The sequence below is a fragment of the Podarcis melisellensis genome, assembly GCF_964234715.1.
Source record: "Podarcis melisellensis genome assembly, chromosome: Z".
NCBI classification, from domain to species: Eukaryota; Metazoa; Chordata; class Lepidosauria; order Squamata; family Lacertidae; genus Podarcis; species Podarcis melisellensis.
The window spans coordinates 16,808,764-16,836,441 of NC_138547.1; the positions used below are offsets into that span (position 1 = coordinate 16,808,764).

Consider the following 27,678-nt stretch of genomic DNA (forward strand, 5'->3'; position numbering starts at 1 on the left):
CCAGGGGAGTCCCTTCTGTGCTGCTAAAGCAGTGGTTTGTTTCACCCCTGGAAGCGTAGTCCATTGATTTCTAATACAGATGGACGCCAAGAGCAAAAATGAGGCATTGGCCTGACATAATCACAAAGTATCACTAGAGGGCAGCCTCTGACAACTTGCTGCCTTCCAACTTTTTTTGACTACTGCTTCCATCAGCGCCTAGTTTGCACAGCTGTGCATACATCTGCCCCAGCATCACTAGGCTATGCTGACTGAGACTGATGGGAGTTGTAGCCCAAAACATTTGAAGAGCACCAGACCCTGGCTGAAAGGTTGATCCACTGAGGGGAATATGCCTCTGAATGCCAGTTGCTCCGAATCACAAGTATTGAGAGTTCCTATTGCGCTCCGGTCCTGTTTGCAGGATTCCCATTCCTTTCACCTGAACCAGAAGCTCTTTTAAAGACCTTGCAATGAGGCTTAAGAACTGATTGGTCAAATCTACCCAGTGTTACTCTTGCTGCAGGTCCCAGTATTATGACTAATACTGTTAGCCTGTGTGTGCCAGAGCCTCATCTACACCCCCAGCTGAATCTGAAAACATTTAGTTCACATTGCATTCCATCTGCTCAGTCTTGCAGTATCTCCTTGGTGGGGCTGTTTCCTTATCCTTTAATCTCCCCTTCAACACAGAACAACTTCCTTACCAGCAAGCTTCTGCTGTGTCTAATTCCCCAAACAATGTGCTAAGAATGAACTAGAGACATAGCCCGAGATGCAAACCAGGGCAGGGTTCTCCCTCCTCCCCACAGTACTCCACACAATCTGGAGGGCTAGATAAAGAGCTCTGGAGTGCCACCTCTCACCTCTGGAAGCCATGTGCACCAAGTTCTGTTCTAAGTGAAAACCACCAGAGTTGAAATAGACTAGCGAGATATTTTTTACTGCAATAAGTGTTTTTATTTATCATTTTGTGGACCCGAACCTCTGCACCACATGCCCATCAGCAACAGAAAGGTGCCTCCCCTCCTAGGAGAGATTGCCAAGCAAACTGTCCAGTCTGAAGATGACATGACTGAGAGTCCATCCAGGCAAAGAGATGCAGTGGTTGAGGCTGAAATGCACATCACCAGACCACAGCAAGGAAAAGGAAGAGCTTTATCCACTTCTTACAAACAAAGCCACATGTCCATCTCGTTTCCCACACCTCTCAAGTCTCAGATCAAAGCAATCACCAGGACTTGATGGCTGCAAAGAGGATCTGTAGGGCCATAGAGACGCAGGGAAGTTGGGCCACACTGTAGGCCACTGAGCGTGTGGGAGCCCTTAGTTTCAGCAGGTAGGCTAAGGTGTGGACAATCCGGCCAAAGAAGAAGATCAAGAAGTGGATCCGGGCCACAGTCGGGTTGGGGTCCAGAAGGGAGTAGATCGCACCGAGGAAGAGAAAGGGGTAAATGTTCTCCATGTCGTTGAGATGAGCCCTGCAAAAAAAAAAAAGGGGGGGGGGAAGAACCCAGATAATCATTTATCTATTTTAGATTAGGAAAGGTTCAGAAAACGGCAACCAAAATTATCTACAGTGGAGGATAGAGATATTCCCCTATGTGGGAAGATCACAGCATTTGGGGCTTTTTAGTTCAGAGAGGAGAAATAAGTTTATATAATGGGACACGGGTGGCACTATGGGTTAAACCACAGAGCATGGACTTGCTGATCAGAAGGTCAGCGATTCGAATCCCTGCAACGGGGTGAGCTCCCGTTGCTCGTCACCAACTTGATAGTCACCAACTTGAATGACTTTAAAAGAGGATATCGGACAAATTCATGAAGCCTGTCACTGGCTCCTAGCCACAGTTACTATACTCTGCTTCCATAGTCAAAGGCAGTCATGCTTCTGAATTCCAGTTGCTGGAAGCCATAGAATGGCAGAGTGGTTCTTGTGCTTGAATCCTGCTTGTGGGCTGCCCACCGGGGCACCTGGCTGGCCAATGTGGGAACAAGATGCTGGGTTAGGTGGCGGTCTATTGGTCTGATTCAGCAGGATTTTCTTGTGTTCTTAAGGGTGGAAGGAGAAATTGAACACTTTGCAAAGCAAACAGACCTGTTTGGTAGATTTCATTGAAGTCTAGAATGTAGATATCAGTTGGATTATGTGTCTATTTGTGCAAACATGGGCACAATTTGGGGGAGAGACACTGAAAATTGTACAGAATCCTTATTTTAGTGGAAGTAGGTATGCAATGTGTACAACTGAAGTGCAAAGTTATCAAGCATTTTAAAAAGGTTGAACTTTTTAAAAAGTGTAGGGGGTGGGGAAGGAAACATCTCATTGTGTCAACAAGGGGGGCTGCCTTAAATTAAATCAGACCATGGGTACATCTAGCTCAGTATTATGTACATTGACTGGCAGTAGCTCTCAAGGGTTCCAGGTAAGGAGTCTTTCCCAGCCCTACCTGGTGATGCTGGGAACTGAACACAGGACCTCTTGGGTACAATGAAGTTATTCTGTCACTGAGCTATGGCCACATAAGAAGCATGAAAACTTTTTAAAATGTTTGGAAAATTCCCAAGCCTTAGTCAGGAAAGGGGAATAGTGGTTATTAACATCACTATTCCCAGCCAATTGGTGCTGTGCACCACCAGTTTTTGCTGGAGACTAAACTGGCCCCGGGACGCGGGTGGTGCTGTGGATTAAATCACAGAGCCTAGGGCTTGTGATCAGAAGGTTGGCGGTTTGAATCCCTGCGATGGGGTGAGCTCCCGTTGCTCGGTCCCTGCTCCTGCCAACCTAGCAGTTCGAAAGCATGTCCAAGTGCAAGTAGATAAATAGGTACCACTCCAGCGGGAAGGGAAACGGTGTTTCCGTGCGCTGCTCTGGTTCGCCGGCAGCGGCTTAGTCATGCTGGCCACATGACCTGGAAGCTGTATGCCGGCTCCCTCGGCCAATAAAGCGAGATGAGTGCCGCAACCCCAGAGTCGCCCGTGACTGGACCTAATGGTCAGGGGTCCCTTTACCTTTTAAAACTGGCTCCTCTCCTTTCCCACCTCAATCTTGAAGAGATGTTTGCCCATCTAGGCTTCATAACAATTGTGTTTTCAACAGCAGACACAAAACTCAGCACACATTTTACAAAACATTCAGATGTTGGTTTTTTTTTTTGGGGGGGAGAGATTTGACACCTACCTAGATGGGCAGGGGCAGATTCCATTCCCCCCCCCCCTGACACAACCCAGAGATGTCTGCCTACTTGGTTGGGTACAGGCTAAACAAGCTCTATGAACAAGGGGGAAATTCCAGCACAATCTACCTTAGGTAGGTACAGTTGAACAACACGAGGCTGGTTTTAATAGGGTTATATAACAATAAAAAAGACGCACCCAAGTGACTGTTCGGGAATAAAGCCTCTACTGGCACCACTCCCAAACCGCAACTTTCAGACATGAATGGCTTTCCTTTTCACCCCAGAGGAAGGTCACCAGCTCAGACCTTGTCTCAACTGAGTCAGCTTTCAAATCTCCTTCAGTCACTCATTATCAGATTCCAAAAGCTTTGTAGACTATCTTACAACTTGTAAGGTAGTCTACAAAGCTTTTGGAATCTGATAATAAATGCTCTGGGGCTTGGCATGATCTTCAATCGCCTAGAACAGGCACCCCCAACCTTCGGCCCTCCAGATGTTTTGGACTACAATTCCCGTCAGCCCTGACCACTGGTCCTGTTAGCTAGGGATCATGGGAGTTGTAGGCCAAAACATCTGGAGGGCTGCAGGTTGGGGGTGCCTGGCCTAGAAGGCAGAAGTGGGGGAGCATGGCCAGAAGAAGAAATGCATCTGAATTCCAGTTGCTGGAAATTGCAAGTGGGGAGAGTGATGCTATTGGACTTGGGTCCTGTTTGTGGGCTTTGCTTTGGCACACCTGGCTGGCTTTTCTTGTTTTCCTATGTTCATACTAAGTCCCAACAATGAAAACATGAAATCACAGAAGACAAGACTTTCAGGGCTATTAGCTGCAATGGCTACGTTCTCCCTCCACTATCAGAGGCAGCATGCATCTGAACTTCAGTTAGCCAGGAATCACAAGTAGGAAGAGTTTCTGGTACACTCGGGTCCTGCTTGTGGGCTTCTCATAATGTGAATCTGGTTGGCCACTGCGGGAAAATGATGCTGGGCTGGAGGGACCAATGGCCTGATCCAGCAGGTATTACCTTATGATGTTACACGTGATGTCTTCTGATTGGCAGATGGACATGGATTGAGGCAAATGGCCTTGTAGGCCACTATTGGCCCACGGGCAGGAGGTTTGCATTGAGGAAACTGCATTCGGAAATGCACCCAACAGGGTTCAGTTTATGCCTTTACGTTCTCCCCCCACTGTTGGAGGCAATATGCCTCTGAATGACAGTTCCTGGGAATCACAAATGGGGAGAGTTGCTGTCTCACTTAGGTCCTGCTTATGGGCTTCTCATTAGCTCTGCCCAGAAGCAAGTGAGGATTTTAAAATAAATAAATTGATTCAGTACTACAAACAGACGAGAGTCAATTTCCCCAAACTTTTTTTTTTTTTGGGTGGTGGTGGTTAGAAGAGTAGCAAAATCTGTTGCACGAATAATTATGCTGCATCCCATTTTAGCACTGCCTCAGCAGCTGTTTCCCCTCAAACCCACCCACCCAAACCTCCTGCCTCTATTGAGACCATGGAGTGGGGTTTAAGAATGTTAAGGACGTGGCTGCTGGATCAGGCCAATAGCCCATCTAGGTCCAGCATCCTGTTCTCACAGTGGCTGACCAAAGGCTCCAGTAGGAAACTAGGAAGCAGAACCTGAGCACAACAGCACTCTCCCCTCCTGTGGCTTCCAGCTTTACTGGGATTCAGATGCATTGCTTTCAGTTCCATTCCACAGGAGCCATTTGACAGCCAGCAAAGTGGATGACTTTAAAACAGTTAACTATGAGGGACTTTCTTTAATCTGCCCCGAATCTCCCAACATTCAGCTTCCTTCGATGTCTATGAGTTCTCGTGTGATGAGAGGAGGAGAATTTTCCCCTCTCTCTGGCCACTTCCTCCATGCCAGCCATTATTTCATAAACTTATATCGTGTCACCTCTTACTCGCATTTTATGTCAGCTGAAAATCCCTGAATGCTGCAAGCTTTCATCACAGACGAGTTGCTCAACCCCTTGAATATTTTGGTGGCCCCTTTCTGAACCTTTTCCAACCCTGCAATATCCTTGCTGGGGGTGAGGGTGAACAGAACTGCACACAGCACGCAGCTTGTGGTCATTTGCAGCGGCAAAAATCTCAGGGAAAGCAGGCAACGGAACCCAAGCTTTCGCAGCTGGCTCCAATCACCGTGTCCTCATTAAGGCAAGATGTACGCACATGGATGGGATCGTTGCCATGGCAATGGCGTGGTTGCACCATTTCCTGGCTCCTCGGTCCCCCCTTTCTCTCCCCCCCCTTTCTGCATTTATGTATGCACACACCTTGGCCACAACCCAGGGCTCCTAATGGGATTATGCGTAAACAAGTCATGCCACAAGCCATAACACCTCAATGGAACCATTTCCTGCCTTCAAGGGTCGGTGCAGATTAAGGGCCAAGTCTGGGGCTACAGTGCAGGGGCGGAAGATGGTGGGGTCTAGAACGTTTATTTTAAAAGTCAACAACAGCAAAATAACTTTTGATGTCTTGGCTTGGGTTGTAGGGTACAACTTTCAGGAAGCACACAGCCCCCTGGGGACAAAATCTATAATGAAATGGACCAGCGGAATTAAAGGAAAACAGTCACTAAAACTCTCCCTGGGTCACCAAAGAGGTCGTTTCCCTTTTGGCTGACAAGGAAGGAATGCAAGACACATTATGAATGTCCAGGAACCATAAGAAACTGCCTTATATGGAGTCAGGCTTTGGCCCATCAAGCTTAGTACTGTCTACACTGGCTGGCAGGGGCTCTCCAGGGTTTTGGCAAGGAGTCTTTCTCCCCAGCCCTTCCTGAAGATGCTACTGGGGTTTGAACCTGGGAGTTCCTGTGTGCAAAGCAAGTGCTCCATCACAGAGTCCTTTAAAAATGAAGTAAGAATGAGCCCAGTTTTCATGGTTCTGAAAAGGGAGCTAGATTAAACAAGAACATATGACACTGCCTTCTACAGAGTCAGACCACTGGCTCCTCTAGTTCAGTACAGTCTACCCAGACAAGCAGTGGCTCTCCAAAAAAGAGAGCATCAAGGAAGGAGAACTCAGTCAATTTCACCTTCTCTCGGTTTCTCTTTTTCCCAGTCCTAAGTGCTGCCCTCCACATTCCCACCTCATTTTGCACATTCTTCTCCTTCTTTTCAAGCCCTCAGCAATGGAGTGTGAATTTCTCCTAATAACAACATTGCGTGGTGAGTTCCCTCCCCTCACCAAGGATAAATAAAGACACTAGACACCAGAATTTAAGGTTAAATGGGCAAATTAGGCCACAACTTTATTGAATTCAGGAATGAGAGGCATTGGCTTAGGCATTGGTCCTATCGACTATCCGGCTCCAGCCCATTTGCTGGAGACACGGGAAGGGTTAACACCATAGTGGGGGAGTCTCCTGCTGAGGCACGTCAACTCGGGTCTTAGGCCCACACCTCCATAGGCTTCAGACAGGACACCTCCCCCACCCACACATCCTCTAAACCCCTTCTTACCAATGCCTAACCACCACTCGCCGCCAATACTCTCATGCCTGAAACCAACCTCTTATCCCCTTTGCTATATCCATCAGCCAAATATCATTTCCAGCATCTGAAAGATGCACACCATCAAGCCGGTATAGGGCCTCGCAGCTGAAACGTATGCCTGGGTGGCCAATGACCCTCCAACCCAGGGCTGCCAGGTAAGCAGTCATAGGTTTTTTCTAACATAGTGCTTGTAAGCAATTAAACAATTAAATAATTGTGGAGTTGGAAGGGACAAAAACGTGGGGGCTAGCCGGCAAGACAGGGCGAGCCCTGGCAGCGCCGGCCCTAAATAGGGCAGGCCATGCCCCCCCCAGCCACCCGATTGGCTGGCTGGGTGGACAATGCGGCCGGGATTCCCCTGCTCTTGTGGGGATTGAAACCAGCCCCCGCTCACGTGGGGTGGGCATGAAGCCCGCAACCCCACCTCCTGGGCAAGCTGGAAGTGGCTTTATTACATGCAATTTTTCGCCAATACTTGCTGTCTATAAACCATACTTCTGCCATATTTATATTTTCCCTTGATTCAACTCATTTTAGCACAATTGACCTTTGCATGTGCATTGTTTAAATTCACACTATTTGGCTGGAGAATTGGCTTTGCAAAAACTTGAAAAGTGTACATTTAAAAGGACAGACAATCCTGCAATTGTACAGTGGTACCTCGGGTTAAGAACTGAATTCATTCTGGAGGTCCGTAGGGGGGTTATTTGCAATTACATGCTACCTTCCTGAAAGGATGAACCCCTGCCCACTCCTTAGAAGTGTGATTGCCTAGAGCATGTCGTATCCTGCCAATTATGGAAGTGAAAGGCCCCATCAAATCCTTTGCTTACATTCCAAAGCCAGCTCTCATTCTCAAAGCAAACAGTGAGAGTTGTAAATCTCATCAGACCCGAAACACTTTTCCTGCACTTCCTATGCCACAAAACATCCTCTCCTCTTCATGACCATAGGTTCAATAGCTATGGGGAGGAACTTTTACCAGCTTTTTAAAATAAATAAATCAGCCACTCCTCACTTGGTCAGAGCTTTTCCTTCCCCTCTCCATGACAGATGAGGCTCACCCCACAATGAAAGGGAAAGCCAGCACTCCATAGCAGAAAGATCTCCATTGATGTCAGCCAGCTGACACAACTCTTGACAGCCTGTTCCTGGCAGCAAGGAGTATTTAAGGTGCACTTAATCCTCCTCAACACAGAGAGAAATCAATTAACAGTGCTAGGCAGCTGCTACAGTTGTCAAAAGTGCCCACAGGTGATATACCTAGGTGACTCAAAGCTGCTGCTTCTTTTTGGTGCCTGGATTGACAGCTGCCTAGGCTGGCCAAATTTTTTTCAGTGTGACTAGGAGAGCATTGGAACACTGGGTGAAGAGACCCAGTGCTTCCCAGCTCCACGATCCAGTGTCTCGCCTAGTTCCAGCACCCTGTTCTCCCGGTGGCCAACCAGATGCCCCAATGGGAAGCCCACAAGCAAGTCTCCCCAGTTTTGTTCCCCAGCAACCTGGCATTCAGAGGCAGGTAGCATAAGGTCATCATGGCTAGTAGCCACCAATAGCTGTGTCCTCCATGAGTGGGTCCATCACCCTTAAAAAAACCTGTGTTGATGGGCATCACCACTGTCTTGTGGCTGCAAATGTCATAGTTTAATTAAGGGGGCAGAATTTATATGGAGCCATCGAGGCTTCTTGTTCTCTGTTGGGCTTCTTAGGGTGAGGAGCTTGCAAGTGTATAAGGCTGTAGGATTGGAAACCCACAACTCTATTAGCCTTTGCATCTATGACCAGCTGCTCCTCCCTCTCCCAAATCTGCTTTTGCACCATTTCCCTCTCTTAGCTATGCCCTCCCTACCCAGTCAACTCTGCTTCACCTCTTTTCCTTTACAAAAGAAACAAAACAAAACAGGACTTCACGCTTTTCTTCGGAAGGAACGCAGGTGCTTGAAGCAAGCCAGTCACATGTTCTCAAGGGGATTTCAGGGCCAGCTGAACACCAGCGGCACTTAAGATTCCTGTTCAGACTAGTCCTGCGGCAGTGCATTTAGATTCAGAGGTCTGGATACTGAACCATCACACTATGAGGGCTGCAAGCGTCAAGGGGCTTTGAGTCTGTTGTGTGGGGAGGAGTGGGCAAAGAGCGTCCTTCAGGCCACTTTCATCTGTGTGTCAAAAACATAAGGAGAGTCTTCTGCATCAGGCCAGTGGCCCATCTAGTCCAGCATCCTGTTCTCACAGTGGCCAACCAGATGCCTGTAGGAAAGGAGCAAGAAGGATCGAAGCACAAGAGCCCTCTCCCCTTCCCCTGTGGTTTCCAGCAACTGGTATTCAAAAGCATCAGAGCATAGCCCTCTTGGTTAGTAGCCCTCGATAGCCCTTTCCTCCATGCATTTGTCCAATCCTCTTTTAAAAACATCCAAGTTGATGTCATCACTGCCTCCTGCAGAAGGGAGTTCCATAATTTACCTCTGTGCTGTAATTTCCATCTGTCCTGGGCCTTCCAACAGTTAGCTTCACTCTTTGCCCACAGAGTGGTGGTGTTATGAAAGAGGGAAGGGGGGGGGATTTTCTCTCTCCACTTTCTCCAGGCTGTACATAATTCCCTAAACTTCTATCATGTTGCCTCTTACTTGCCTTTTCTGCAAACTTAAGTCCCAGACGCTGTCTATGGATTAAGACACTTGAGACCCTCCTTACAGTGGTACCTCGGGTTACATACGCTTCAGGTCACAGACTCCGCTAACCCAGAAATAGTACCTCGGGTTAAGAACTTTGCTTCAGGATGAGAACCAAAATTGCGCAGCGGTGGCAGCGGGAGGCCCCATTAGCTAAAGTGGTACCTCAGGTTAAGAACAGTTTCAGCTTAAGAACTGACCTCCAGAACAAAGTAAGTTCTTAACCCGAAGTACCACTGTATTTATATCTGTGATTTTATATTGTTTTATACTCCTTTTTAATATTGTGTTTAAATTATTATAGCCTGCTGTGGACCACCTTAGGGGCATGGATGAGATAAAAGTAAAACAATTCACTGTTTAAGTTTGAGAGGTCAAGCCCAAGTGGAACGTCTGTTTGCTACCTGGTGTTATTGTATTATAACCTACAAAACCAATCTGGAGACAGGCGTCAAAGGGCAAAACAGTACAAACCAAAGCCACTGTGGTGCAGTGGTTACAGTGTCAGACTAAGACCTGGGAGACCAGGGTTCAAATCCCCAATTGACCTGGAAGCTCACTGGGTGTTATTTTGGACAGTGCACTGCCTCTCTTAACCTAACCTACCTTACAGGGTTGTTGTGGGGATTAAATGAGGAGGGAGAGAACCACATATGCCATTTTGAGATCCTTGGAGAAAAAAGGTGGGATATAAATGGCAATAAATAAAATAAAATAAATAAATCTGGCCAAAAGCGGTTTGAAAAATAGTCCAAAATATTATCTCAGTTTGCATCTTTCTTTTTTTCTTTTTCTTTCTTTCTTTCTTTCGCTCCAAAAGTGCCAGATAACCTCTGCCTAAATATAGGTAGTTGTATCCAATGCTTGTCTTACTCAGAGTAAACCCACTTAAGTTAATGGGCACAACTAACTTAGGTCTACAAATTTCAGCAGGTCTGCTCTGAGCAGAACCAACCCACAAGTTCTGTACATTGAAACAATGCATAGTTTTAGATAAAACATTATATGTTTTATCCTCCCTTCACCCTAAGACTGTGTCACTGGTGCTGGTACAGTTGTGTTTTTCATGCTAATTAGTTTTGTGTTTTTTTAAAAAAGAACAAGAATGTTTTATTTTTCTTTACTTTTTTTAAACTGCTACCAAACTGGATGAGAACCCTGCTGATCAACCTCAAGTAGATTAGTAGAGGAATTAACCATACCCTCCTCAAGGCAACAACTAATGAAGCCTTTCTGGGAAGAATGAGAGATGCAATTTCTGAGAAGTGTAAGCGTTTTTTAATTGGGCATTAAGTACTAAAGATTTGCTCCTGCCTTCGGCCAATTTAATTTGCTGGTTTCCGCGCTGAAAAGGAACACTAGTTCTGTTCCAATTGCGTCTTTCCCTGGTCAAGCCAAGCAGCAAATTGTTTCTTTGACATTCTTTGTATGTTTGTAAATAGATAGATACTGTAGATATAGATACAGATACTGTATATAAAATTTCTGTGCTTAAGGGAAATTGAGATATGATTTGTTGCATCTAGGGAAGAATTCTAAACTTTAAATGTCACTAGATGTGACTAAATGTTTAGCTGGAACTTCCTGCATTGCAGGAGGTTGGACCAGAGACCTTTTGGGCCCCATCCAATGCTAGAATTCTACAATTTTATTATACTATGATTCTATGACTTTCACCTCCATCCCCACTTGGGATGCACGAATCTGTCCATTTTGCCCCCCCCTCCCCCATTTCCCCAAACTTCTTCACAGCTCTTGAGTGGCCTGTGAAGTTACCAACAATATGTCCTCAGTGATGCTGGGGGGGCGGCAATCACATGGGAAGAGGGAAGGAACAATGCTAAGCAGCTTCAAAATCTACATCACTGGTTAGCAATGCAAAGCAGAGCCAGCAATTGATTGGTTGACGTGCAAGGGAAAGATGGCCTCCTAATGGTGCAAAGAGGAGTTTTGTTTTTTATTTTTAAGACTCACCTGCGGCATCGCTCCACATCAGGGTCTTCCCTGTGGTACTGCAGCCCTCCGTGCCTCAGAGCATCCTCCGGATTGGCAAATGCCTGGAGGAAGACAAGGATCAATTAGTTCATGACAGGCTCATAATAAGAACTTTCTCTCTGCATCTCCCCTCATTGTAAGCAGTTTTGCTAAAAGCACAATTGCTGACAGAAGCGAGGCACTTTTGGCATATCACGCTTGTGCCAAGGCCAAGGTGTTACTATCAGTATATAAAGCCCTTAACAACTTGGGACCAGTTCACCTGCAAGATTACCTTACCCTAAATCCATCTACTCAGCCGCTTTGATCTAAGGAACTAGCCCTGTTACAGGTATCATGTCATACCTGTCTTTAAACTTTGGAACTCCCTGCCTATTGATGTCAGGCCTCCAACTTTTCCATACTTGTTTTGGTTTCTGTACTTGGAGTTGGTCTCTAAGGCGCTACTGGACAATTTTTTAATTAATTAAATTATTATTTTTATTTATTTTGACTGCGTCTGACCAACACAGCTACCTACCTGAATCTGTACTTCTTTTGTTTAGAAAAACCACTGAAAGCTGATGCAAATTTCAACCTGCTTTTGGTTTATTGTTATTTTAACTTTTCAAAAGTCTTAAATTAATTTTTCTTATTGCTTTGTCCATTTTGTAAATCGCTTTAATGTTACTGTGTTTTGTTTTACAATCAAGCAGGGTATACATTTTATGAAATAAATAAATACATTTTATGATGGAGGGGCCATCAAGAGTGAAGCCTACCTGTTAGAATAATCTCTGGCTACACTGAGCCTTTCCCCAGGGCAAGCAAGGTTCTGTTTTACTCTGCTATTTCCTCCATGCACACTGGCCACAGACCACATACTTCCTGGAGCAACAAAAGCCCTTTGGGCAGATCCTGTCTTTGGGCAGGAGTTGGGGTGGCCTGGGTAGCCATTGGCACAAAGGAGGGTTACTGGATCTGCAAAAACTCTCAAGGTTCACACAAGAGAAAAGGGTCCCTGCACAAGCCGTCCAGGAGCTCATGTCACAAATTGTGGCGAGGGGCCACAGCTCAGTGACAAAGCATCTGCATTGCATGCAGAAGGTCCTAGGTTCAATCCCAAGTGGCATCTCCAGGTAGGGCTGGGAGAGACACTTGATACCCCAGACAGTTGCTGCCAGCCAGTGTAGACAATACTGAGCTAGATGGAACATGTTTGACTTGGCATAAGGCATCTCCCTAGGCTCTTGTTTAATCTAGCCCTTTATTCATAGCCACATGAACTAGAATCTTGTTTCATTACCTAAGGAATCCTGGGAACTCTTAAGGGTGTTGAGAGGAAATATGATAGCCATCTGCAAGTGTCTGAATGGCTGTCCCATGAAATATGGAGCAAGCTTGTTTTCTCCTGTTCTGGCGGGTAGGATCCAAACTAATGGCTTCAAATTGCAAGAAAGGAGATTCTGACTAAACATCAAGAAGAACTTTCTGGCAGTAAGAGCTGCTTGACAGTGGAACAGACTCTCATGAGAGGTGGGGACTTTCCTTCCTTGGAGGTTTTTAAGCAGAGGTTGGATGACCACCTGTCATGGATGCTCTAGTTGAGTTTTCCGCATTGCAGGGGCTTCAATTAGATGGCCTTTGGTGTCTCTTACAACACCACAATTCCATGAGTTGTCAGGAGACCCCCACTCCGCCACAGAGCTACAACTATCAAAGTTCCCTGGGAAGGGAGATTGATGCAGAAATCCTGGGAGGGAAAATAGAGGTTTCCTAATAATTGGGTTAAACCACAGAGCCTAGGACTTGCAGATCAGAAGGTCAGCGGTTCGAATCCCCGCGACGGGGTGAGCTCCCGTTGCTCGGTCCCTGCTCCTGCCAACCTAGCAGTTTGAAAGCATGTCAAAGTGCAAGTAGATAAATAGGTACCGCTCCGGCGGAAAGGTAAACGGCGTTTCTATGCGCTGCTCTGGTTCGCCAGAAGCGGCTTAGTCATGCTGGCCACATGACCCGGAAGCTGTACGCTGGCTCCCTCGGCCAATAAAGCGAGATGAGCGCTACAACCCCAGGACTGGACCTAATGGTAAGGGGGTCCCTTTACCGTTAACAACTTTTAAGACCCTTAAAAAACTGCAGTTCCCAGGTTTTTTGGGGGGAACACCATGGCTGTTTAACGTAATATGATACTGCTTTAAATGAATTGTTTAGATGAGGCTCCGACAAACCCATACATTTAAAGCATGACTTCTCCACTCCCAAAGAATCCCTGGAGCTGCTGGTTGTTCAGGGTGCCAATACATAGTCTTTACCTCGCATTTGGTAGCTTCCTATGTTTACTAAGGAAGACCTACAAGGCCATGAGGACTAGTTTCTTGCGTGCCAAACCACAATTTGGCAATCTGCCTTGTAACCTATTCACAGGATTTTATGCGAATGAACTCAGCTCCAGAACATCTGACAAAGATGACTGCAACTTCACACTTCAGGCATGAAAGTGCCAAGGTCTGGCCCCTCCCAGGAGCAGCCTCGGGTCATAAGTGTCCTCTCAGCTCTAAAACATTCAAATTAATTACCAGCTTCCTTGAGGAAGTGGTGGAGACTGTGGAATGCTTACACTTGAAGCAAACTAGTCCCAGCAGAACCCCTTTAGGGAGTGCAGAAGCACTGATTGGCATTGCCCTCTGCAGATCGCACAACTTCTGATTGCAGGGATGGGGGAGAGAAGAGAAGGCAGGCTGGTGCATGAATGCTCCCCGCATGGAAAGGCAATCTTCATGCAACAGGGAGAGGCTGAGGCAGAACCTTCCCCCCCATTGCCCCCCCAATATCCCAGTTTGCCAAGTGTGCAGAATTTTTTTTATATGGAAAGTATTGATTCATTCTTTTAATTTATGCTAGTTTGAATGTATACACATGTTTTTTGCTTAAAATATTGTAAGATGCTTTGAGTTGCCATGGCAAAAAAGTGACCAATAAATTTAATTAATAATTATAATTGGAACAACAAGGGATGGGTGAATATGCCATAGTTAGTTTCTCCAGTTTTCTTTTTCCCTGTCTTAAACTCACTTCTCCACATTTCCACATGAGCTTGCAATTTATTTATTTACATTTAAAAGCCCTCATTTTAAAAACCCGACATTTTAATATGAATTCCTTCAACACACCCACCCATTTCTTCATGAAACTTTGTCAAACTCATTATTCTTTTCTGCAAACAATATTTCCCCATATATTTATATCCCCCCATATGATACATTTCCGCACGTTATTTTTGTGAACATATGCATTTTTTGCATGTTTCCCCCAGATGTGGGAATTTTAAGGCAGATTACCTGGCTGGGAAACTGCAAAAATGCAGAGATGTGCAGATTTCAAAGGACTGATGTGTTTTGGTTCCCATACTGTTTGTAAAACACACATTAGGTAGATTTGCCTTTTAAATGCAAACAGAATTGAAATTTCCCCCCATCCCTACTCTGAACCTGCTACCGCCCCATGCATGTTGAAGTAGCATATTTCCGCAAAACACCGCCAGCTGGTTTTACAAATTGGCCAAATACAGTTTATGCATTCAGTGCAGCAAGAGATGGTGCCTATGAGTTATTTTCTAGCATTCTACATGTGGGGAAAGGCTGGGTTGGCTTGCAAGTTTTCTACAAGTGTGGGGCTCTGTGTGTGTGGGAGGGGGGAGCAACTAAATATGCAATCCCAACCAGCTCAAAGCTTTAGCCCTTAATTCTGTTCATTTTGTAACTCAGCCTCAGAGACAGAAGATGTGAGATGTCTTCAGACTGTGCTCAAAGACGGATGTTTTAAAGTATTTTCCCCACTCCAGGAGATTATGAGCTTTACAGAGAGTGTATAATAAAAAGCGAAGACTGCTTCTTCCCATTCCAACAGGCTTTTATCAGCATTTTGGGAGATTTAGTAGAACATTCCACCCAATGTCACTGGCTGCATGGCTGTGTCTGTGCCTGGTGATTTCCCACAACTGTCTCAGGTTTGTTGCACCACCTAATGCAAGGTAGCAGTCTCTTATGAATAAACCCCAGGTTGTGAAAGGAGTTCCATAAGCCATGCTCTTTAAAACATTCCAAAAGAATATTAAAACAACCACCACCTCCAATAACTCCACAGCTTAAACTGCAGTAAAATCCTGTTTTTGGTATTCCAGTTACAGCCATCATTTTGGGTTTCTTAATTTGAAACAGTCAGGATTAGATTATTTCTGGTTGCCTTTTCATTAAAAGTTCCAGGCATTGCTTGCATCACAATTGCAGAGGTTTTGGCTTTGGATCACTTCCAATTTCTTAAAAGATCCAGCACCTAATCCTTGATGTTGCAACGATCTGTTTTGAAAACGGAGAATGTACAGACCCTGTTTGGAAACTAGCAAGTGTCCATTGGAAGCCAGCTCACTATTTTGAATACAAGAATCTCAACTCCTTTCTAAGACAAAGTTCTTTTAAAAGAATGATGACAAGCATGATTTTGAAAGCCTGGAGCCATCCAAGGCCATTGGCTGACCCTGGTTGACAATTGTCCAGATCCCCCTTCAAATCCCTGAAGGAGTTGTTTTGCAACTATTTGGGATTTTTCTAAAAATGAATTATAATGTGAATTATTGATGGATAATTTGCATCACTTTTAACATTACAGGAAAGCACTTAAAACCTGGAGGGAGTGGTCAGATATCAAACAAAGAGTCTACAGAGAATGGACCCACTGAAATTAAGAGATCTAAGTTAGTCTAAGTTAGAAGGCTGATCGCCAAAGAATTGATGCTTTTGAATTATGGTGCTGGAGGAGACTCTTGAGAGTCCCATGGACTGCAAGAAGATCAAACATATCCATTCTTAAGGAAATCAGCCCTGAGTGCTCACTGGAAGGACAGATCGTGAAGCTGAGGCTCCAATACTTTGGCCACCTCATGAGAAGAGAAGACTCCCTGGAAAAGACCCTGATGTTGGGAAAGATGGAGGGCACAAGGAGAAGGGGACGACAGAGGACGAGATGGTTGGACAGTGTTCTCAAAGCTACCAACATGAGTTTGACCAAACTGCGGGAGGCAGTGGAAGACAGGAGTGCCTGGCGTGCTCTGGTCCATGGGGTCACGAAGAGTCAGACATGACTAAATGACTAAACAACAAAACTTAGTCATGGCCATTATCTTCAATGGGCCTACTCTAAGTAGGACTAGCATTGACCACAATCCCTGAAGTTTAAACTTCCCTTTCTCTCTGATGGGTGATGTTTTGCAGCCTGAAGGTCACATTCCCTCCTGGGCAATCTCCAGTGGGCTGCATACCTTTGGTGGGCCTGGACAGAGGGAAAAGTGGGTGCAGAGACTGACATTCTTCAGTAGCCTAGGTTCAACTCACACAATTTTCAGAGACTTGTATATGCAAACACACACCACTCTCTTCAGCACCCACCCAAAAGCAATACAGATTTATGGTTCCCCCACAATGAATACTGTATTGTTTTGGTGCGGGTGCAATAGGAATAATAGGAGATGGAAAAAATTGTCAGGAAAGACTGGGGGATGTCACCTGCTCCTCAGATATGTCACTGTTACCCCAAAGACTGTTGGTATGGTGGGCTTCTGCCCACTCTCCACAGTGGAATTTTTGTGGGAACTCTGCCCCCTCTCCCTGGAAAACAGATCTCTCCATTTACTTGCATAGGGAAAGGGGTGTTGGGGTGAACCTTAGCCCCCCCAGCATAATCCACATGGGGGAGGGAATAGTTTTTAATCCCTCCATCGAATCATTAGGTGGAAAATAGTTCATTGTGATTAAAATCTAGAGCTGTTCATGAAACAGTTTTCTGCTTCACTACTCCTATTCTGGTTGAGCTCAGATAGCTTTCCCTAGTTAGCTTGGTTTTGTTATACTGAAAACTAAAAATTAAAATTCAGACATCGCATAAAAATGGAACATTTGTTTTATCCCCCAGCTCTACAAAACAACTTGGGACCTTGGGGAGACACCATGCCTGGTTAATGGCTTGATCCAACTTTGACACACAGAAACCTCCACAAAATCTCCCTATTTGCTTTTTAATTTAGAAAGTGGGCAGTTGCCCATGCACCCCCTCCCCCAACACTCAGTGCAGGTTTGGGCACCATCTGGAGTGGGTCTAAAAAGAGATCAACTGTGTTCTGGTTTGTTTTATTGCATCCTAGACAACCACCTATAACTGCAGAACACAGCAGTCAAGTTTTCTTTTTCCAAATAACAAGAAGTGAAAGCTAGATTTCCAAGAAGTACTTGAGAAGGCATTCCTTCCCTTTAGGGAACAGGAAAGAAACTACAGCTTTTTTAAAAAAAGAGAAAACAAACTCATTATTTTTAACATCACACAAACTTCCGCTAAGCAGAAGTCCCGCTAAGAACATCAGAATTATGGACTGGATCAGGCTAGCAGCCCATCTAGCCAACCACCTGCTCTCTCAGTGGCCAAAAAGATGTGCATTATGGGAAACTTACAAGCAGGGCCCGAGCACAAGGGCACTCTCCCCTTCTGTGGTTTCCAGCAACTGAGATAGAGAGAGACATACTGCAGCGCAAGGCAGCAGCAACAATTCTAGGCTGAATCAAGTCTAGTACAGTGGTACTTCTGGTTGCGAACGGGATCCGTTCCAGAGGCCCATTCACAATATGAAAAGAACGCAAACTGCAGCGGCACTTCTGTGCATGCGTGGGTTGCGACTTGCCACTTCTGTGCATGCGCGTGGCATCATTTTGCGCTTCTGTGCATGCGCGAGCGGCGAAACCAGGAAGTAACCCTTTCCAGTACTTCCAGGTCGCTGCGGGACATAACTTGAAGGGACATAACATGAAGCAAACGTAACATGAGGTATGACTGTATCCAGATCAAGGAAAGTAATAGTACTGCTCTATCCTGCCTTGATCAGCTCCCCTGCTCCCACTGGAATCTTGCGCCCAGTTCTGGGCAAAACAATTTCAGAATGATATTGACAAGCTGGGAGATGAGGCAGAGGAGGGCGACCAAGATGATAAAATGTCTAGAAACTAAGCCTTACAAGGAACATTGAGGAAGTTGGGTATGTTTAACCTGGAGAAGAGAAGACTGAGAGGTGACCCAATAGCTATCTTCAAATACAGTGGCACCTCGTGTTACGTACTTAATCCATTCTGCAGGTCCATTTGTAATAGGAAACCGCTCGTAACATGAGGCACGCTTTCTCTAATGGCGCCTCCCGCTGCTGCTGTGCCGCCGCACCACGACTTCTGCTCGTGTCACAACAAGGGGCATCTCCTTCCACGTTAGCGGAGCACGTAACCTGCAGCATTCATAAGGGGGGTGGTACATAACATGAGGTACCACTGTATCTGAAAGGCTGCCACATGGAAAATGGTTGAAGCTTGTTTTATGATGCTGCAGAGGGCAGGACCTGAACCAACAGCTTCAAATGATGAGAAAGGTGATTCCAACTAAACATTAGGAAGAACTTTCTGATGGCAAGAGCCATTTGAGGGTGGAACGTACTCCCTGGGAAGGTGGTGGACAATCCTCCATTGGAAGTTTTTACACAGAGGTTGGATAGCTGTCTGTCAACGGTTTCTTTGGCTGCGAGTGTTGGACTAGATGACACTTGGGGAGTCCCCACGGTTCTATGATTCTATGATCTGTGCACAGGATACTAAGGGTAAGGTAAAGGGATCCCTGACCATTAGGTCCAGCTTTCAATACTGCAAAAGTTTCAGGGTGGCCATAACTAAAGAGTGCCCCTCCAAACGTCAATAAAACTGCTGGGCAATCATAGCAAAACAACTAATAAGGTGGAATGATGTGTAGACAGTCATTTCCCCCCTGCAAATTTCCTTTGTTAGTGTTATCATTACTACAACTGTAAAGACATTTGAAATCCTCCTTCTTGGGGGGAAAAGAATGCACACCACAGATGCTGTCTACCAAACTGGCTGAAGGAGTTAACTTTGCACAGCAATCAGAAGAAACATCACCCATTTAAGATTTGGAAGAGCTTTCAGCAATGCTTTTCTTCAGGCTGCTCACCACTACTCCGCCTTGGTCATCATTCTAAGGGGGCTGATTTATCTCTGCGTAAAGTTGTCTAGTGAACACAAAAACACATTCGGATTGTGTGGCTTCTACATTACTGGCAATTCTGTTCCAATGGAACAAAAATCAGATTGAAAACATGAGACCTGGTTCTAAATTAGTTTCAGGAGTGTCAACTTCACCATATACTGGCAAATTAGTCACTTAAAATGCCTGCTACTAGATCCTTGACTAATTTTGAATCTACTGAATTGAATCAAGGACACAGAAGCAAAACACTGGTCTCTATTATTTATGAAGAGCTCCAGGTGCTCACCATTGGTCCCTTGGTGGGCCTTAAAAGTTACTGGAACAAGGATTTAAATATTCAAATAGAGGAATCTGAAAGATGGATCAGCTGTTCTTTTTTTATTTTAACACCTCAAAAAACCCCATCAAATTCCGATTGGGAAGTCTCTCATAAGAATTCCACAACCTGTTTAACATTTCTGGTTTCCCTTTTTCTTTTTTGCAAAGTGTGTTCAAAGCCCAGTTTGGGGGGAAATGTAAACAGATGCAAGTCAGAGAAAGCTAAACAGTAGCATCTATTAAATGCACAAAATGAGATCACAACTTGCTGCGAAATACCAAAAAGTTAAAGAGAACCATTTTCAAAAGCCACATGGAGGATAAAAACTCCTTCTACAATCACACAAGTGCCTTTAAAAAAAGGGGGGGGGGGAGATTGACTTGCCTACCTTTTTGCGAAGCCTCACTTGCCCTGTTATGACGGCTATGGCATACATCTTTATGACCAAAAGGGTGCCAAAGAATATGAAAGACACGAAGGCTTCATTCTCCATCATTTTCTGCATGGGAAGCGAAGGACCGATGCTGTTTCCTGAGAGTGTGGGGTGGGGTGGAGAGAGAGAGAAACAGACAGAGAGACAGAGATCTGGAGCTCGTTTTTCCTTCTGAGGTCTGAAAACTAGTGCCAGATTATATCATGTAAGAAAGGGGTTGGATCAACATTAATCACCAGATCTACTCTTTGGATGGAGCCTTTACCAGTCAGCATTGCAACATGCAACCCTTTGGATTTATATTCAGAAGTTCCATTACTTGTTTATTTGTTCCTGCTGCTGCTGCTATTGCTCCCCACCCTTCACCATCAGGTGAATTTAAAATTCAATTATTACAAACCGTTTAAAACAAGTTACAATCACAGGAAGGGGGTGGGTCCTGAAAACCTATATTCCAGATGCAATGGCTACAAGCCAGGATAACTATGCTCTGCTTCCACGATCAGAGGCAGGAATGCTTATGAATAGCAGTTGCTATTCATAACACAGGAGCCGAGTGAGGGCTATTGTGCTCTGATCCTGCCTGCAGGTTTCCCATTGGGGCATCTCACTGGCTGCTGTGAGAACTGGATGCTGGACTAGATGGGCCATTGGCCTGAGCTAGTAAGGCTGCTCATATGGAAGTCTATTGTGATAGCAGAACCTCCATGCTCAAAGATAGTCTACCTTTGTATACCAGATAATGGGGAACAACAGTTGCACTCAGGTCTTGCTTGGGGACATCCCATAATGGGCATTTGGTTGGTCACTATGAGGACAGGATGCTGGACTCGATGGGCCATGGGCTTGATCCAGCAGGGCTCTTCTCATGTTCTTAGGTGTCCAAGGTTAGGGTAAAGAGGGGTGTTTTTGGCATGATGGACACTGTCCAATGAAGGTGCCAGATGCTAGACAAAGTTCCACAACTTAGGTGCTGCCACAAACAAGTTCCTCTCTGGGGCTGCCACCATCCTGAATGCCTCAGGACAGTGGAACTACCAAGAGGACCCCCTCTGCTGAGCTTAACACCCAAGAGGGTGGTGGTGGAGGAGAACTCTCAGATCTTTGTGGCCCAAATGTGAACACCATGAATCGGGCCCAGAAATAGACTGGCAATCAGGAAAAGAGAGCAGAGAATCACTGCTTAAGGCAGGCACCCCCAAACTCAGCCCTCCAGATGTTTTGGGACTACAATTCCAGTCATCCCTGGCCACTGGTCCTGTTAGCCAGGGATGATGGGAGTTGTAGTCCCAAAACATCTGGAGGGCTGAGTTTGGAGATGCCAGGCTTAAGGCAAACAAACCACACAGGTTTAAGATTAACCACCACCTCCTTTAAGTGTCAGGGGGTTGGGCAAGATTTAGAGACATGGCAGTTCTATAGCATACAGACCTTACAAGTGTCCCTTTTTCAGGGTAATCCCAGATTTACAGAAGCCAACCCGGTTTCTGATTTGATCCCAGAATGTCCCGCTTTTCATTAGGATGTCCCTATTTTCATTGGAGAAATGTTGGAGGGTATGGAGGTATCTGACCCTCCCAGCTATCCCTGTATAGGGAAGGTTTTTATTTTTAAAAATGTTTAATGTTTTATTATGTTTTTATATATGTTGAAAGTGTCCCCGAGTGGCAACCCAGTCAGATGCGTGGAATATAAATAGTAATTCTCTCCCCCCCCCCCTATTTTTATGGAATAGGACTTTCCTATTTTCATCAGGTGGCGCTGTGGGTTAAAGCCTCAGCGCCTAGGACTTGCCGATCAAAAGGTCGGCGGTTCGAATCCCTGCTGCGGGGTGCGCTCCCGCTGCTCGGTCCCAGCGCCTGCCAACCTAGCAGTTCGAAAGCACCTCCGGGTGCAAGTAGATAAATAGGGACCGCTTACCAGCGGGAAGGTAAACGGCGTTTCCGTGTGCGGCTCTGGCTCGCCAGAGCAGCGATGTCACGCTGGCCACGTGACCCGGAAGTGTCTCCAGACAGCGCTGGCCCCTGGCCTCTTAAGTGAGATGGGCGCACAACCCCAGAGTCTGTCAAGACTGGCCCGTACGGGCAGGGGTACCTTTACCTTTACCTATTTTCATCAGAGAAATGTTGGAGGGGAGGAACATGTTGCTTGCAAACAGCGATTCTCTTAAGAACGTTGTGGTTTTTTGAGAAACTCCAGGTTAATCACCGAGACTCGTGAAATTCTGGCTAGACCATGGTTGCAGACATGCCAGCCACCTTTCTCTGAAATCTGTAACTGCAATTACATCATGCCCACAGAGAGAGCAACATCAGGTTAGCATTCCCAAGATGTGCCTTCAAACAGAGCTAAGGAACATTTAGACCTCAAGAAGTGGGTGGTACTCCATGCTCCCCGTCCCTTTTCTAAGAAGGAGCACCCCCTCCCCTTCATGCAAGAGATGCTCCTGCTTTAAAAAAGGCATTCCCTCATGGGGGGGTGGGGGGGTGGGTGGGGGCGGGGAATGCCTCTCCTAAGGTGGCCCACCACATATTCATTGGAACCCAATTCCCATCAGCCCCAGTCACCATGGCAAACAGTCCAGGAATGATGGGAGTTTGAGTCCAAAGACACCTGGAGAGTCACAGCTTATCCTGTCCTGCCTGAAAATCCTCTGGAATGCATCGGGGCTTTGTGGCTGCAGTTAGGGGGCTCTTTAACAAGACAGGGCTTGTCATGGAACAACGTGCAAAGGATTCCCAGAAAATCAGCCAACACAGAAGTTCCTTAAATAAATCTGCATATAAGGTGTGGAGAGCCTCTGGCCCAAAATATGTTGCTGGACTGCAACTCCCATCAGCCCCAGCAGGCATAGGTCCCCACACCAGTGGCAGACCTTGGGGTCTCAAATTTCAGTGCCCAGTACAGCTGACACCTGGCCTACAGGGACAGCCAGAAGCTCACCAGGATGTCAGGCAATAGTACTGTATCTCCTAAGCCTGGCTTCTTCTGCATGTAAAACACATTATCTGCCACTGAGCTATGACCCTTCCCATGAAAATAAGATTCTAGTCCTCATAACAGTGGCACCCCCAGAGTCTCTCACCACTCAGAGATCTGGAGCAGGCTACAATGTGATTTTATGGGAAAGGACCATAGCTGTGTGGTAGAGTATCTGCCTCACATGCAGAAAGTCCATGATTCAGTCCCCGGCCTTGCCAGGTAGTTCCAGGAATGTTCCCTGCCTGAAATTCCAGACAGCTGCTGCCAGTCAGTGTAGACAATACTGAGCTAGATGAACCCAGCCATCTGACTCAGCTTCCTGTGCTGATTCAGCTTTTTATTCAGAACAGCAGGGACTAGAATTTTACTTTATTTTTTTAAGGGGAAGTGCACAGCTCTGCGTTAGAGCACCTGCCTTGCTTGCAGAATGCCCCTGCTTCAGTCCCCTGTGGCATCTCCAGGTAGGGCTGGGAAACATTTTGCCCCATCAACTTCTGTCAGTCAGCACCAGACAGCCTCCTTGATTACAACCAATCAGGGAGCCACTCTAATAGTAGTGGGTGGGCATAGCAGATGACACAGAGCTTTCTCCAAGTAGTTCTTTATAAGTACAGTGGTACCTCGGGTTACATACGCTTCAGGTTACATACGCTTCAGGTTACAGACTCCGCTAACCCAGAAATAGTGCTTCAGGTTAAGAACTTTGCTTCAAGATGAGAACAGAAATTGCATGACGGCGGCAGCAGGAGGCCCCATTAGCTAAAGTGGTGCTTCAGGTTAAGAACAGTTTCAGGTTAAGTACGGACCTCCGGAACGAATTAAGTACTTAACCCGAGGTACCACTGTAAGCTGGAACTGAACTGAACAGCAAACAGCTCAGCTGGCCTGCTTTTATAGGCAGCCGCCTGTCAACATTGTAACAACAAAAGCCCAGGGTTTCCTGCCTAAATTAACTTACGTGGACCTGAGTGAAAACTATATACAGTGGTACCTCTGGATGCGAACGGGATCCATTCCAGAGCTCCGTTTGCATCCTGAGCAGAACGCACCCCGCGTCTGCATGTGCGTTGGTCATGATTTGCCGCTTCTGCGCATGCTGTCATTTAGAGCATCTGCACATGCATGAGCGCCGAAACCTGTAAGTAACCCGTTCCGTTACATCCGGGTCACCGCAGAACACAACCTGAAAATGCTCAACCTGAAGCGTATTTAACCTGAGGTATGACTGTACACAATACCCCTGGTGGCTAGGGTGAGAACTTCAATACATAACACACTCTCCCTGTCATTGTCTCTGACTCTTCTTACTGGCCTGCTTTCCAGTCTACTGGTCCTGATGGGCACCAAGAGAGCCTCAGAGAGAGCCCACCCATAGGGCCCAAGTACCACAAACCTCACTTGGTGCAAGAACCCAACAGGCAATACAATCCTGACATGTTCTGCCATATAGTCAGCCAATCCCAAAAGGAAATGTCCCATAAGGAAAGGGGGGATATGGATGGAGGGAAAGAAATAGACAAGCTTAGATGTTGGTGGAAGGGTGGCAGCCAACAGCTGAGAGAGCTCCTGCCCCTTTAACAGATATGCAGAGGAAAACCTTACAGCAAGTGTGGCTTTCCACCTACTGAAAAAAGTCCTCTTCTGCCCAGGTGTTAAAGGGGCAGGAGTGCTCTCTGCTTTTCACACCTGGCCAGTTTCCTTGATTGCATGCATGGACACCCCACTTGTTCCTCCAAGGAGCTCAAGGTGACACCCATGGTCCTCCTCATTTAATGCCCACACCAACCCTGCCAGGTATTGTCATTGGAAGGGCAAGGTCCAAGTTTGGGCTGTGTGCTCTTTGGTGAGAGAACCCCGGCAGAGGTTTAACATGGCCAAGCATGCAGCAAAGAAAAGTGTGGAAATATAAGCTGTAAAACCTTTAACACATGCCTTTAACGTATCCCACTTGCCGAGCACAGACAGACCACACGTTTAGTCCTTTCCCTTCACTCAGACAAAGAGATGGACGAGGCAAGCAACAGCAGCAGGTGGTTCCAGAGGGAAACAGGGCAACATCTAACTAGCCCAGGGAACTTGGCAGTTGCTCAACAATGGAAAGCTCCACTGCCAGCCCCAGACTGAACTTCCAGAGGCCCCAAGGTATAAACTAAAACGCTGAAGCTTTACAATTCACACACCCATAAAGAACAATTTCTCTTTCTAAAAGAGAGAGGAGTCAGAAAATAGGGGGTGGCCCCTGGTCAACAAAAGGCAGTTATAAAACAGGGGGTGGGGGTGTTTGCAAGATTGCAGCATTTTGGAAAACACTGCCTTGCTTCCGGCTTGGAATGGAATGCTAATTTGTTTTGCAAATGAATTCCTGATGTGACATTCTGGAACAGAGAAAGCATCCCTTATGCTTGGCTCCCAGACAAAAGTTGCATTCCAAGACTGAGGGTTGGGGGGGTGGGGGAGCAAGTGGATCCCAGCCAATAACACACTTACCACTAGAATGGATTGAGAGTAGGAACGACAGCAACTTTCCTATAAGAAGAACCACATCCCTGATTACTTCAGGATAAACACAGCTCAGCCATTCAGCAAAGGACTCCTCCAGCTGCTCTGATAGCAGGCTCTGATATAGGGGTGGGAAGCTGTCACGTGTACCTCTTCTCCAGCCAAACAGAAGAAGAGGGAGGGGCACCGCTGAGATACTTGTCATGCAAAGTTCCCATTTGCCTCTTCACAGGGGTGCCCCCCCAAACCATAGTTAGTTTGGGGTATCGACCATTTGCATAGCTCATGCAGGAGCCCCAGGTTCAGCACCCAAAGCATTTCCAGGTGGGGCAGGGAATGAACCCTCTATGAAACCCTGGAGAGCTGCTGCCAGTCAGGTAATATAAAGCTAGATGGGGAAATTGTCCAACTTTGTGTAAGGCAGCTTCTTGTGCTCCTGTTTAAAGCAGCCTTTAAATCTGAACCATAAGGACTTTCTGCTTGGTGTACATAAAGTCTCAGGTTCAATCCCTGACAACATCTCCAGATAGGACTGGGAATGATCCCTGCCTGAAACCACAGAGAGCCACTGCCAGTCAGTGTCGACAGTACGGATCTAGGTGTCATAACAACAGCAAGTGGACATTTTCACCTCTGCTCTTTAAAAGCAGGAAGAACATTGAACCTGGTACCTTCTGCATCCAGTCCAGAGGCTCTATCACTGAACAGATCGAGCAAATTAGGTAGATTTCCACTCGTAGCTGTCAACTTTTCCTTTTTCTTGCAAGGAATCCTATTCGGAATAAGATAATTTACCTTAAAAAAAGGGAAACATTGACAGCTATGTTTCCACTAAATTAATCCCCCCCCCACCTAATACATTTAAGTGAAGATTGAACCTGGAACCTTTTGTATGCAAAGGCTATGCTGCACCACTGAGCTACAGTACTTAGAAAATTAAATAAGATTTTAGTCCTCATGTTTCTGAACCAAAGGCTGAATTGAATAGGATCATAGGAAGCCACCTGATACCAATTCAGAATATTGGTCCATCTGACTCAGTATTGTCTGCACTGAATGGCAATGGCTTTTGTGGGGGGGGGGTGTTAAAGCAGGGAGGGTTCTTCCAGACCTACCTGGGAGAGGTTCTAAGAGCTGAACCTGGGGCTTCTGCATGCACAGCTCAACAGCTGAACAGACTGGGGGTTTGACTCGGTACAAAGCGGCTTCCTTATCTGCTCATCTCTCAGTAGATCACAATCTAACTTCTGCTCCTCCCCTTCTGGATGGTGTTTGCCGCTTCACACACAGCAGCTGCTGGTGACTGTTTTGAATCCTGGCTAAACCTGTCCTGGGACCATGTTTTTCCAGCTTATCTTTAACAAAATGAACAATCACCCTCTTGGTGTTTATATCAAGGGAAGACAGGCTATTGGAGGGTGAATGAACAGAGGGGTCGTTAATTTGCTTTCAGCAAAAAGCCTTACTATTCTGTATATATACACACCAACCCCTCTCTTGAATGCCTTGTTATTACTGCATTATGATGGATATCGATTTCAACGCCGCAAAAAAAGAATTGCCGTATTTTTCGCACCATAGGGCGCACCTGACCATAGGGCGCACCTAGTTTTTAGAGGAGGAAAACACACAAAAAAATATTCTGAATCAAATGTTGCACTAAACTATTTAAAGCAGCAAAGTGGGCGGCTCCTGTCCGCTTTGCTGCTTTAAATTGAGCCTCAGAGGGGGGTAGGAAGGGGAACCATGGCTTATCTAAGCCCAGTTAATAATGAATTGCCTGACTTATGGCCATCGAGATTAGCCTGGCCGTCTCAGTGGAAATCTGGGGAGGCTGAGGTGGGCTTTCCAGTGGTCAAAGTGTGGTTGTGTCTTCCTGCCCGGCATCTATTTCCTGCCCTCTTTTACCCCTGCACCCCCGCTGCTCCCCTCCCACTTTGCTGCTTCAAAGGGAGCCCAGGAGGAGAGAATCCTCTGCAGCCGCAAGCAGAGGATCCATGGTCCCCTTCCTTCCCTCCTCTGTGGTTG

The 27,678-nt window shown here is 46.2% G+C and overlaps 1 protein-coding gene across 3 annotated transcripts; it reads right to left on the reverse strand.

Annotated features, from left to right (window-relative positions):
• Positions 1-914: 914 nt before the first annotated feature.
• On the reverse strand, positions 915-26,820 carry PTGES (prostaglandin E synthase). Of its 3 annotated transcripts, XM_081897980.1 has the most exons (5): positions 26,766-26,820; positions 25,639-25,677; positions 20,125-20,267; positions 11,333-11,415; positions 915-1,460 (listed from the first exon to the last, which is right to left on the reverse strand). In XM_081897980.1, exons 1-5 carry the CDS (start codon positions 26,803-26,805, stop codon positions 1,211-1,213), a joined length of 555 nt encoding a protein of 184 aa, XP_081754106.1. In that variant the 5' UTR covers positions 26,806-26,820; the 3' UTR covers positions 915-1,210. The 3 variants fall into 3 exon arrangements, with proteins under 3 accessions (XP_081754106.1, XP_081754107.1, XP_081754105.1); XM_081897981.1 differs by lacking the exon at positions 25,639-25,677; XM_081897979.1 differs by lacking the exon at positions 26,766-26,820 and having other exon boundaries at positions 25,639-25,870.
• Between the last annotated feature and the right edge of the window lie 858 nt (positions 26,821-27,678).

What these genes read in the sequence shown, in the direction of transcription:
- PTGES (XM_081897979.1), bottom strand. Translation starts at nt 25,855, where the DNA reads ATGACAAGTATCTCAGCGGTGCCCCTCCCTCTTCTTCTGTTTGGCTGG. An exon ending in AAGTGAGGCTTCGCAAAAAG is followed by an intron (nt 11,416 to 20,124) that starts GTAGGCAAGTCA and finishes GTCTTCCTCCAG; the next exon opens with GCATTTGCCAATCCGGAGGA. An exon ending in GATGTGGAGCGATGCCGCAG is followed by an intron (nt 1,461 to 11,332) that starts GTGAGTCTTAAA and finishes TTTTTTTTGCAG; the next exon opens with GGCTCATCTCAACGACATGG.